This window comes from Alligator mississippiensis, chromosome 4, assembly GCF_030867095.1.
Source record: "Alligator mississippiensis isolate rAllMis1 chromosome 4, rAllMis1, whole genome shotgun sequence".
Lineage (NCBI taxonomy): Eukaryota > Metazoa > Chordata > Crocodylia > Alligatoridae > Alligator > Alligator mississippiensis.
Window position 1 is genome coordinate 84713401 of NC_081827.1, and position 11510 is coordinate 84724910.

At 44.0% G+C, this 11510-nt stretch overlaps 1 protein-coding gene across 4 annotated transcripts in view; it reads right to left on the bottom strand.

The window, feature by feature from the left end:
* Window positions 1–9254, bottom strand: part of KITLG (KIT ligand) — a 96441-nt gene extending 87187 nt beyond the window's left edge. The window contains exon 1 of one of the 4 annotated variants that reach the window (XM_059726151.1): window positions 9021–9241. In XM_059726151.1, coding sequence (XP_059582134.1) covers window positions 9021–9035 — 15 coding nt within the window. In that variant the 5' untranslated portion in view covers window positions 9036–9241. Of the gene's footprint in view, window positions 1–9020 lie in introns of all 4 variants that reach the window. The other 3 variants (XM_019480916.2, XM_019480917.2, XM_059726152.1) reach the window with 3 other exon arrangements.
* Between the last annotated feature and the right edge of the window lie 2256 nt (window positions 9255–11510).

Here is an 11510-nt window from a genome sequence, read left to right on the forward strand (position 1 = left end):
TGTGTTTGTTTAAAAGGATGACATAAAGATAATTTTTGGATCTAATATTTACAGTTCAGGTATCATCCTAAAACTTCTTTTTTAAATAACTGAAGAACATTTGATCTGAATTTCTCAATCTCAAAAAGTTCAATTAACAGTTTACTTTGAGACTGAATTCCTGTCTTCATCATGAAAAATAGTGATACTGAAGGTAAATTCCCAGAGGCAACTGGTTATTTAAGATTATGCTCAGTACACCAAAGTTAGGTTATGAATTTCTACTATGCTAAAATAATACAAATATTCCTTTTGACCTATGTCTTTAATGGTGCAGAATGGAAAACATTCACTTCTTAGATATCAGATTGTTTTCAGTACACAATAAACCAGAACAAAGTTTGTGCACCTGGATTTATTTAATCTGGGTCTGAGTGTTTCCACAGAAAAGCTTTACCTGCATTCCTCTGGGTGCTGACGGAAGTAACATTCTGTTGTGCAACTGGCCCCCTGGTGCAACAGCTCTCTATAGCCGCAACCTTATAGAAGGGCATGGCTGTAGAGTGCTTAAAAGGGCCCAATCCTGCAGCAATCTGAACCCTCATTCAGCTTCTACCTCTGTTTTCAGAATGGGAAGGGGAGTGAAGGGAGCTCATTCTGAGGGTTGCCCACCCCCCAGAACAAGCTCCCTCTGCTCCCTTCAGTTAAGTGCATGAAAAATTCTCTCCCCCATAGTAAGAATTGTGGGAAAGTGATGTAAGAATCTCATATGAATGATTTTGTCTCCATAAAATAGGCATGTTCTAGTGAAGTGAAGCTTGTGCTCCCAGGTAAGTACATAGTAGCCCAGGCTAAGTTCAGAGGTTTTTTTCTGTGGATTCTGGACAAAGGAAATGGCCTAAAACCCAGGTAAGAACTGAAGTTAAATATATTTGAAGTCCTTATCTGAAGCAAAAGAATGAAGAAGTGGGAAGTAGCAGAGTAGCTGAATAGGACTTACCTATTCACCTTTTCATACCTTGTCTTCACTGCAACGGTTTGGCCAAGTTACTATACTCAAGCTAGCTTAGCTCTAGTGAAAATGGCCATATTGTGAACAACGCAAGTTAAAACTGCAGATTGATGGGATTTTGATTAATAAACAGCTAGCGAGCCATCCTAACTCTACTATATCACCTATAAACTTATCCCCACTGTTTTACTAGCTTGAGTGTCAGCAGTACTTAAGCTTCAGCCAATATGACCAACAAGCCATCTAGCTCAAGCTTAAAGGGCCACACAAATTCAAGCTGATATTGTTTGTGTGAATGAGGTTTGGGTTAACAGCCAAGTTATACCTTGAGCTACTTGAATTGGAACACGAATCTTAGTCCTCCATATACCAGCTGTGTGACCTAACTTTTAAATTAATTCTCTTGGGTCCAATGAACAATGAATTATTTATACCAAGTGGAATAATGACTAAGGGTGTGGACATACACAACAACCAAAGCATTCCAAAACGTCACTGACTGGGAACCAGTTTACAGTTATGTGATGTGTTGTGGCTCTGACACCAGGGGGTGGCAGTGAGCACTCAGCCCAGCAAGCCTGGCATGGAAGGGGAGCAGGGGGTTTACCATGCTTTGGAAGTCTTAGGGGTGGGTGCCCTGTGGTTGAAAGCATTGTCAATTTTCTGTTATTTTCTAAACATGAGTTCAATAAACCTCAATAGCCTGCAAGTGACAGGAGTCTGAACTATGCTTACCTGATTTGGGGTGGGGAGGGAAAGAAAAGCAATGCAAGGGAAATCATTGATAAGAAATGTTAACAAAAATAAAAAAGGGGGTAGATAGAGTTCTGGCTACATACCAGAGTTGCCAGTTATAACAGTTTGGGTGGGGGGAGGGAAGGCAACACAGCGGGGGAATGTCTGGAGGACTGACCACACTCATGTCACTTGGATGTCCACATAACAGTTCACACTGAACTAGTTCAAAATATTACTTGATTTTCTAAATGCACTTTTGAACCATTTCAAGAAGATTTAAACCAGCTTTACAGAGGTGTATGTCTGTCTACTTCAAGGTTAAACCACATTTAAGATATTGTGTTATGTATATCCATACCCTATGACTCATCCTACAGCAGCAAATACCTGATAGCTAGAGCACTCTCCAGAGACATGGGAGACTAAGGTTCAGGTCCCTCCCCGAGACCAGGGATTTGAAACCCGAGTCTTCCACATTTTAAATGAGTGCTTAGACACACATGCGCACACACCCAGGTGTGCTTGAAGAACACACTCATTCGCAGGATTGGGCCCTGCTGATTTGATAGGCAGGCTAATGTTAGTCTTGAGAATCCAGATTCACTACATAGCTCTGAGACTTTGACTAATATTAGAACTCAGAATCATTTGTTACTTAGGGAGGTGATACCAGACTTGAGAGGCCCACTAATGGACAATGCACCTATAGGGCTTAGATGGCAGCTAAGGGATGGTTTTAAGCATGTCAGTATCATCTACATGGTGGTTCTGAACACAAAAGATGTATATAGACTCCTAAGCATCTTTTCAGGTATGGACACAAGTGCCTACATCACTTTTGATTTAACTGCCTAGAAAATTCAGGGACAGGTTTTAAAATTATATTTAGGTGATTAAATCTAATTAAAAAGAAATCAATGAGACTAGGCACCTATATACCTTTAAAATCTACAAACCTTCTCTGTTTCTTCGTTCCTACTTTTCATATTGTGTAGATAAATCCAATAAAAGATCATGAAGCACCCATGTACTGCTGCATGGGGGAGCCATATGTACCTTAGATAGATAAAAGGCAAGGCAGAAATGAATCTTATAGACTAAATCAATCACAGATGCATAGGCTTTTGTGAGTTAGAGCTCTCTTCATGAGATGATAGATAGATAGATAGATAGATAGATAGATAGATAGATAGATAGATAGATAGATAGATAGATAGATAGATAGTAGGGGTGTGCAAAATGGGCCATATTCGATTCTGATTCGGCCCAAATCAGGGGCAATGATTTGATTTGTTGATTTGGATCACTGTCCTGATTTGATTCAGCCAAAACCAAATCTGAAGATTCAATGCTGATTCAGAGAATCAGCGATTCGGCCATTGCTTTAAAAAAAATTTCTACATACCTTGAGGTACCAGGTGCAGCTTATGAACATTGCGATAGTGGGGAGGATGGAGCATCCCACAGGAGAGCAGGGGGTCCCCCGCATGCTCGATAGTGAATCCGGAAGTGGACTGGAAGTACTTCCGCGTCTGCCAGGGGGTCCAATTCAATTCGGAGAGATTAAAGGGTCTCCTGATTCAATTTGGATTTGGAGATTTGGCTGCTGAATCAAGCCGAATCTCCGCCAAATCAAATCAGAAACCAAAGCTTCACACACCCCTAATAAGTAGACACATAGAGAGGCAGAGGTACGCATTCACTGGGTTATAATATCCTTTAAAATATCCTTTAATTTTGAAGAATAGATTGGGGGAAATGTGTTCCTGGACCTTACTACAGCCTAGACTTTGGCTGGATGCAGAATGATTTGGGAACACGTTCTATTTTTGCCTGAAATTATGAATGAAATGTGCTTTGTCAGGGAGACTCAAGTATTTTAACTTTCTCCCCCTACAGTAGTTTTAGCAGTAATGATGGGGTCAGGAAGATAAACAAATAGCTGGTGTGCACTGATCCCAAGAGATTGAACCTGAGAGCAGACTCCATAAGCAAACAACCATTCATTCACCTTGTAAATTTTGCCACCTGTATCAACATGCCCCAAAATGTCCATTAAACTATGTTACCAAATTGGACATTTGTTTCAGTGGAAATAATTCATTTATCAGCCCTCAGTAAGAAATTCTAAAAGTCACAGTTTTAATTAACTAAACACCTTACCTAGATGTTTTTCTTGGGCAGTTTTAATATACTGTACCTTCAATTTCCATTCCTAAACTAATATACTTCTGATAATTTTTACAGTTACAGTTTATAAAAATAGACCCTCACAGTACAATAACCTTATGCTTTATAGTAAATTTATTTACTACATCAGTGAACTGCACTTGGGGATTTGACCATATATGAAAACTTGTAAAATAAAGATTCATAAATGTAATTAAATAAAATACCCAAATTTAATTAATAAGCAGCCAACAAAAATAAGAATGTGACACCTTCCCCTCTTCCCAGTTTCCTTCTACCGGTACACCAAGGAAAAGTGGCAGATCTGGAAAGTTAACTTAATTTATATGGGGGTTTGCATACCAAAGAGCGAGTTTAGAACAAAATACTTTCATTTTTATGTCAGCTCCAAAACTACTCAAACAGACTTGTATAGACATATTTTTTTTCAGGATCTGCTTCAAATAAATGGGTGCTGTGTATACTACATACTTAGCATTGCCCACTCTAAGCCAACCAGCACATCTGGCCAACTCTAACTTTTGCATAGCCTGGTGACTACGCAAGCCAGTGCAACTTTAAACCATTGATCGGAGAATATCTAGACAATCCTACTGTTTTACCTCCAAAAAGGGCTTTTTTGTTTGTTTGTTTTTTTACACACTTCAGGAGGTTCAAAATGTAATATTTCAAACTAAGCAAATTAATCTTCTAGAGGCAAACACAAAAGCAGAGTTGTGGAGTGACCTATTTTATTAACTGGTTTTGGCATGGCATCCTGGCTTCTACAGCTTCTGTCTCCTAAGCAGGGCTTATAGAAATCTGTGCCTACGCAGTGCTTATAGAATTCTTGTTGTGGAACCCTATACAATTTACATTAGTGATTTTCAGCAAGGGTGATGGGGCACCCTGGGGTGTTGCTAGATCTTTTGAAGGGTGTGGGGAGTGAGGAGATAAGTGAAGCATAAGGAGATAAGCAGATAAACTAAACAGATAAGCCCAGGCTCAGGCCTGTCCCTGCCTGGACAGTCCCCCATTCTCACTCCCAGGCCTCTCTGCAAGGAAGCAAAGTGCTGTTATGTATAAATTTAAATTTTTGAAATTGGATACCACAGTTGCCTGGGGGTGCCTCAAATCAGTAAAATCTAAGAACTACTGGTCTACATGATCCATCTCAAACTGTCCCCTGAACACCTGTCAGAAAAGGAGAAAATTGAGCTAGAATTTAATTTTCATTGGCTGGTACTTCTATCAAGACAGTGCCTGCATATGCTCAGCATACATAATTTTGCAACGGATCTATATTTTACTCTTTATTTTAACCTTCTGCTATGCAAGACAAATACATAGATCTTCATTCTCCTTGAATATGATCTCAATTGACTTCCTTCATACATAGTTTGTAATTTCCAGACAGGCTCCCTTCCTGTCCAGAGGCAAGAATGAAGGATTCCCTCTACACAAGCCCAAAAGGTCATGTAACCAGCAATAAATACATCCATTCAACAGTGAATAAAGCCATGTTCTGCCCCTCAACCCTTTTCCAGAACTAATATTTCTAAGAAGCCATATGTCTAGCCTGGTATGTCAGGTCTCCTTTCTAAAACAGTTAGCAATTACAAGAGCTGCTGGTTGATGCTACTCTCACTATTGTTTCTAGGTAGTTCTGCATGCAACTCCCTTAGCAGTATTTTTTCTGAATGAACCATGCAATACTTGTTAGATTGCCATTTAATCAAAGAAAGAATGAGGAAATTAGAAACACAATAAATATTTTGTGCCTTACAGCATCATCAATTATCTTATTTCCCTCAAATTTCAAAGATTTCTTTGATATCAGTGATTGTTTTGCTTATTAGTACAAACTCAGTTCTAGTAATAATGTTTAATTACTAAATGCATAATCTTGCATTCATGTAATCCTTCAGTGAGTTTACTTCATTGGGATTGTTCCTATGAGTAAAAAATTTGTAGGACTAGACCCTAAATGTTTAATCATATTATTATTAAGAATATGAATGTTTAATCATACCATTAATAATCAAGGAAACTGCTGTTCTATTTTTACATAAGTAGAAGTTATAGTTATGTTTCAATAGGGAATTACATTTTTATTTAATTGTACATGTTTTGAAGGAATTTCAGGATTTAAATTATCAAGATGCTTCTTTGGCTTATTACATATATTTTTTTTTAAATCCTATTTTTCCTCCACTGTGCTTCAGCACTTCACTTGCAGATGTGTATGATCATTTCATCAATCATTTAGCTGCAACAACTAAACACAATGCCTTGTAGAACATTATCCTAAACAACAGAAACTTGGATTCTTTCATTTTAAGTATAGTTTTTTAAGGCCGTTTGATCTTGATCAGTTTAATTTATTCCGCTAAGGGAGCACCTTTCAAACTTTTTGGAATTTCATCTGCTTCTTAAAGATCTAGTGGGCAGCTTCCTTCCTAGATTGCCAATTCCATTCCTTTTCTTTGCAACACACATAATCCAGTTACATGGAAAGGAATAATAAAGCAATATCAAAATACTAATTTCTACTTTTTGGTTACACCCCCTCTCTTTTAATTGTGTTAGTTGCTTTCTTCTTCTGCATGTAACACTTCATGTTTCTTATGAAAAGTACTTTGTTTAGTTTCTCATACTCCAGTTTCTTCAGAATGATTCATTGTTTGTTTTTGGCTTCTTGTGTGCTTGCTATCCCTTCATCTTAGATCACAAGTGTTAGAAGGAATATGCAGCAACTTTGAAGGAGGCTTAATGATTCTTGTATGGTTTTTTTTAAAGATTAGATAGCTGAGAAAAAAGCTCTAGAAACCCAAACCTGTATAACTACCTCCAACAAGCAGGAAGCGAAACTGCTTGAAGGCTGACAGATGCTTTACTGCTGTGATAGAAACAGTTGGATAGACCATGTTTTTTAGAACCCCTGAGTTAAGCCATATGATGCAGAATGCCAGACTGCTTGGCTTTCGGGTATAATTGGTGGAACCACTATGCTTGCTTTGCCCTGCATTTATGAATTGGGGTGTGGGGGGGATCTTCATAAGTGATAACTGACATTTTTTGTAAGTTAAACATGTCCTTGGACAAGGATCACAAATCACCTTACTTGGTAACTTTTAACCATTCCTATTCCCCATACACGCATCCAAGAGTAAACTGGAATAGGTTACAATTAGTGTTTTGCTGTTAGCAATTCCATTGTAAATAAAGGTATACACTTTTAAAGTTTCTACTCTTATGTTGCAAAGAAACACTTCCAAATAATCATCTGTACTGAGTATGTAAGTGCTGGAACAATAGCTAAGGGGTGAAAGCCAACCCGATGATCTCAAGTGTTAGTTATAGCAATGTTAGCTGATCATTTTATTGTAGATATTCATTTTATATGAGTTTTCATTTTGATAAGATGTTGCTGTAATTACAGACCACTGAGTTCTACAGCTGCTACACAAGTGTTCTCTATGCAATACATTTCCCCAGGTTTTGTCCAATCCAGGTCTAAATGCCCGATGAGACAAGGGCTTCCTATTCCCTCCTTTTGAGAGACTACTTAGTCCACTTGGTAGACTATTTTGACTGCTTAGTAGAACAGTTAGGCACATTTCTGGTTATTTTTCCTTTTATTTTTTCCGTCTTTAATATTAGTTTATTGTACTAATCCTAGCTATACACCAAAACCTTAAGCTATATACCTTAAGTGAGCTACCAGGACCAAATTAGGAAGCATTCAGATAAGAAGAAACAGGTAGCAGCACATCCAGAACAAAAGCAGCCCCTAGCTGTACTGGGGCTGCTGTTACACTGTTAGTATTTCTTTCCCTTTTTCTACTAGTTTAGAGGTATTGAGCACTTTTGATGCTTACTGAAGGCAGTGGGACTTTTACAAGCACTTACTATCTTGCAGTCTCAGACATTACCCTTGACAGAGCTTTGGGGGCTTGTAAAATTATTTCCCTGCTCCTTTCTCACCAACTATGCTCCCCCTCCCCCTTTTGAAAATATACACAGTGCAGTGATTGTAATCTCATGCACAACCTAATAGCACAAAGTCCCACATCTGTACAGAGCAATCCTTTATTACTAGGGTGAGGAAGGGCAAGGGGAAGAATGCCAAACAGCTATGGAAAATGTATACGGAGTCCTGTATGGTACAAGCTGCTTGAATGAAACTAATCAGAATAGCACTGAGCTATATGTCTGTCTCTTTAGTTGGCGTTTTAGGTCCACTGTGTTTAGCACATACCTATCTAATGAGGGCATGGCTGGCAACATATGTAACTTATTTATTAAGGTTAGGTTCTTAGCGGAAATCGTCAGCGATCAGAGCCTCATCCCAACCCATTTACTGGAACTTTTCTCCCAACTGCATTGTGCAGAGGGCGAGAAGGGAATTCTTCAAGCCATCCCTCATCTCAGCCCGAGTAGCGACACGAGTAGGGAGCCTCGCAACAGCTCTGTCCCGTGCGAGGCTCCCAGGACCTGCCAAGCCCTGGTGCCGCTATCGCCTCGCCCCGGGGAAAGCACTAGCCGAGCTCCCAACCGCGGCTGCCGACTTGCCGAGCCCCGCGGGGCGGAGGCGCCGCTTCGGTCCCACCCAGCTCCTCGCGCTGGAAAGCCAAGGGCCTCCGCCAGGCCGCCCCGGTGATGCCCCAGCGCCTGAAACGCATCGCAGCTACGGGCCAGGCGGGCGGGGCTGCCCGAGCCCGGCACCCGGCGCGGCGCGGCGGGGTTGGGGGTGCAAGGGTCCAGGCAGGGAATAGAGTCGTCCCGGCGTGTGTGTGTACCTGTCAACCTGTGTGTGCGCGTGTGTGCACCTACACCTGTCAGCGCCTGTGTGTGTGCACCTATGTGTGTATGCACAGTGTGTGTGTGTACCTGTCAGCTGCGTGCGCCTGTCAAGCTGTGTGCGTGTGTGCACTTATGTGTGTGTGCCTGTCTGCGTGTACCTGTGTCGTGCTTGACTGTGTGCGGCTATGTGTGTGCCTGTGCCCGTCTGTGCGTGTGTCTATGTGCATGTGTATGCGGCCGTGCGTGCCCGGGGGAGCCGCCACCGGGCCGCGCCGCCCCAGCCCTGGGAGGGCACGTGCGCCCGGCCCCCACTCACTTGTGTCCTCTTCATAAGGAAAGGCAGCGCTGCAGTCCAGCCCAGCTCGTCGCGTGCTAACTCCAGTCAGCGGAACCGTGGCTCCGGCATGTTGCAGCAGCGGATAGTCCACGCATCGGCGGTGCCCGGAGCCGGCGCCCCGCACCCCGTGCCCACGCGCTCCACGCTCCCGCCGCGCCAGCACAGGCGGCGGCTGCAACCCGCGCCCTCCTTTTATACCCCGGCCGCCTTCGGCCGCCGCCGCGGCTGCAGCCCCGGCAAGACCCGCCCTTCCCCGCCCTCCCGCGGGACTGGGGGCGGGGGGAAGCGCGTGGCTGCGACGCCCCTTCGGGACGGGAACCCGCGGGGCCGGGGCTCCGCGGCCTGTCCTGCCCGCCCTAGTCCCGAGCGCCGCCGGGGCTGGGCTGGGCTGGGCTGGGCTGGACCGCGCTCGTGCCCGGCCCCAGGCGGCCCCTTCCCCCGGTGCCCAGGACCGAATTGGTAACAAGTTTTCAGAAAGTTTCGAGCATCCCAAAGCCTGAGGAGCGGGCTGAGGGCGGGCGGCGAGAGAGCCGGGCTGCCCCACAGCGAGGAGCCCCATGCCCGTCCCCACCTGGCAACGCCCTGCCTGCCGTCTCCCGGCTCTTCATGACATGTTTAAGAAGAAGCCAGGCAGCGAGCCAGTTAATAATAAGAAAAGCCAAGCGCCCTTTCCTCTGCCCACCTCTCGTGGCAGAAGTCATGAAGACAGCGATACTCAAGGTGCCCTGAGGTGCCTTGAACTTCTTTCAGGAGTGCCACACACAGGCAGCAGTGCTGGGCTGGGTGGCAACAGAAGCCCAGAGGTTTCCAGCAGGAATCTTGAAGGGTTAAAACCCACCCAACCTGTTGTGGTTTCTCCCCCCCCCCCCCCCCCCACACACACACACACCTCCCCTGAGGTCTTTGCAAGAAAAGAAGCACTCTGCTATTTTTTTTTCCGCTCCTGAAAACGTAGAGGTGACATTTTCCGAGGACTGCCTGGAGTCCAAAAAGGCTGTGCAGCACTGAATTAAGCAGGCCCATCTCTAGGGGAGCCTGCAGGTAGGTCCAGAATACACTTTCAAAGTCCTGAATGTGCATTTGCTACTGAGCATTCAGTTTAGTACCGCTGTGTGCGGACAGAAGTGCAGCTCCCAGCTAGGGCCGTCCCTAGTGTGGGGAGCAAAACAGGGCACGGGGCAACTGCTCTGGGCCCCACACTTTGGGGGCCCCACAGAGCTCAGTGGAGCGGCTGTGGCAACTCGGCACCACCACCAGCTTCGCATCTAGCCACTCACTACCCCCCCACCCCACCGCCAACAGGGTCCAGGGCACGTAGGTTTGGAGTGAGGGTGGGATGGGCTGATTTGCCCAGGGCCCTGCACCTTGCTCGGGTCAGCTATGCTCCCAGCTGTAACTCAGAACAATTTTTGCCAAGTGTTCAGAGTTACAGGGTTACCCCCAGACCAGACAGAAGTTCACTGCTGGCTCCAGGGTGGAGGGGAGCCTGTAGCCAGGTTCCCGTAGCAGTGGCCAGGGCTCTTTGCCAGTGCTTGTTGTTTTCAGAATGGGAGGGGAGGAAAGGCAGTAGGTGAAGCTCGTTCTTGGGGTGCCCCAGCTGGTGCTGAAGGGTGGGGTAAGTGAACTGGAGCCCCACAACTTGGGGGAGCTACAATAAACCTGCCCCAACTTCAGGGAGGGGCTGATAAACCCACAGGCTGAACTCCCTCTGCTCACTTTCCCCTTTCCCGTTCTGAAACAGAGACAGGCAGGGAGCTCCACAGAAACACCTTACAAAAGACACTATGTTTTGTAACATGTTTATCTGATACCTCATGCAATGAGGAGGTCAGATTTTCACCTTATCCGCCATTTTTTAAGCTGTTTGCAGCTGTGCACTTGTGTTCAGTCATGTCTATAAACTGCTTTTTATGGCCAGATTAGGCAAAAATTGTCACTCACTTCTGTCTGCACTGCCTAATATGGAGTACTACATAAAGGCACACTAGGCTGCCCAAATGTTCAGTAGCAAAAACCAATGCCTATTTAGAGATGCTACATGCCCAGTAGACTAATTCTACTGCATATTAGCACTGTTTTTGATGTGATGCTTTAATACACAGTAGAATAGGTTACTGCACATTAAAACGCACATGTACACACACCCAAAATGCATAGGATTTTAAAATGATGGGATCAGTTCTGGCATGCTAGCTGACTCTATTGATTATTGCCATATGTCTGTCGTGCTGGGCACTCCATCCCATAATTTCCGTCTGAAATGATGGGTCCCAGAGTTTGAGCATTAGAAGGGGGGTAGAATTTATGGGATAAACATTTCCTGAGATGTGTTTTAATGATGGCCATAGATCACTTTAGCATCAATTGAAGAGAAAGAAAACTAGCTGATAACTAGGGATCTTGGTTTTCTCTGATTTAAAAAGAATCCCCGATTTTCAGTTAAAAAAGTAACCCCGCCACTTTTTCCCA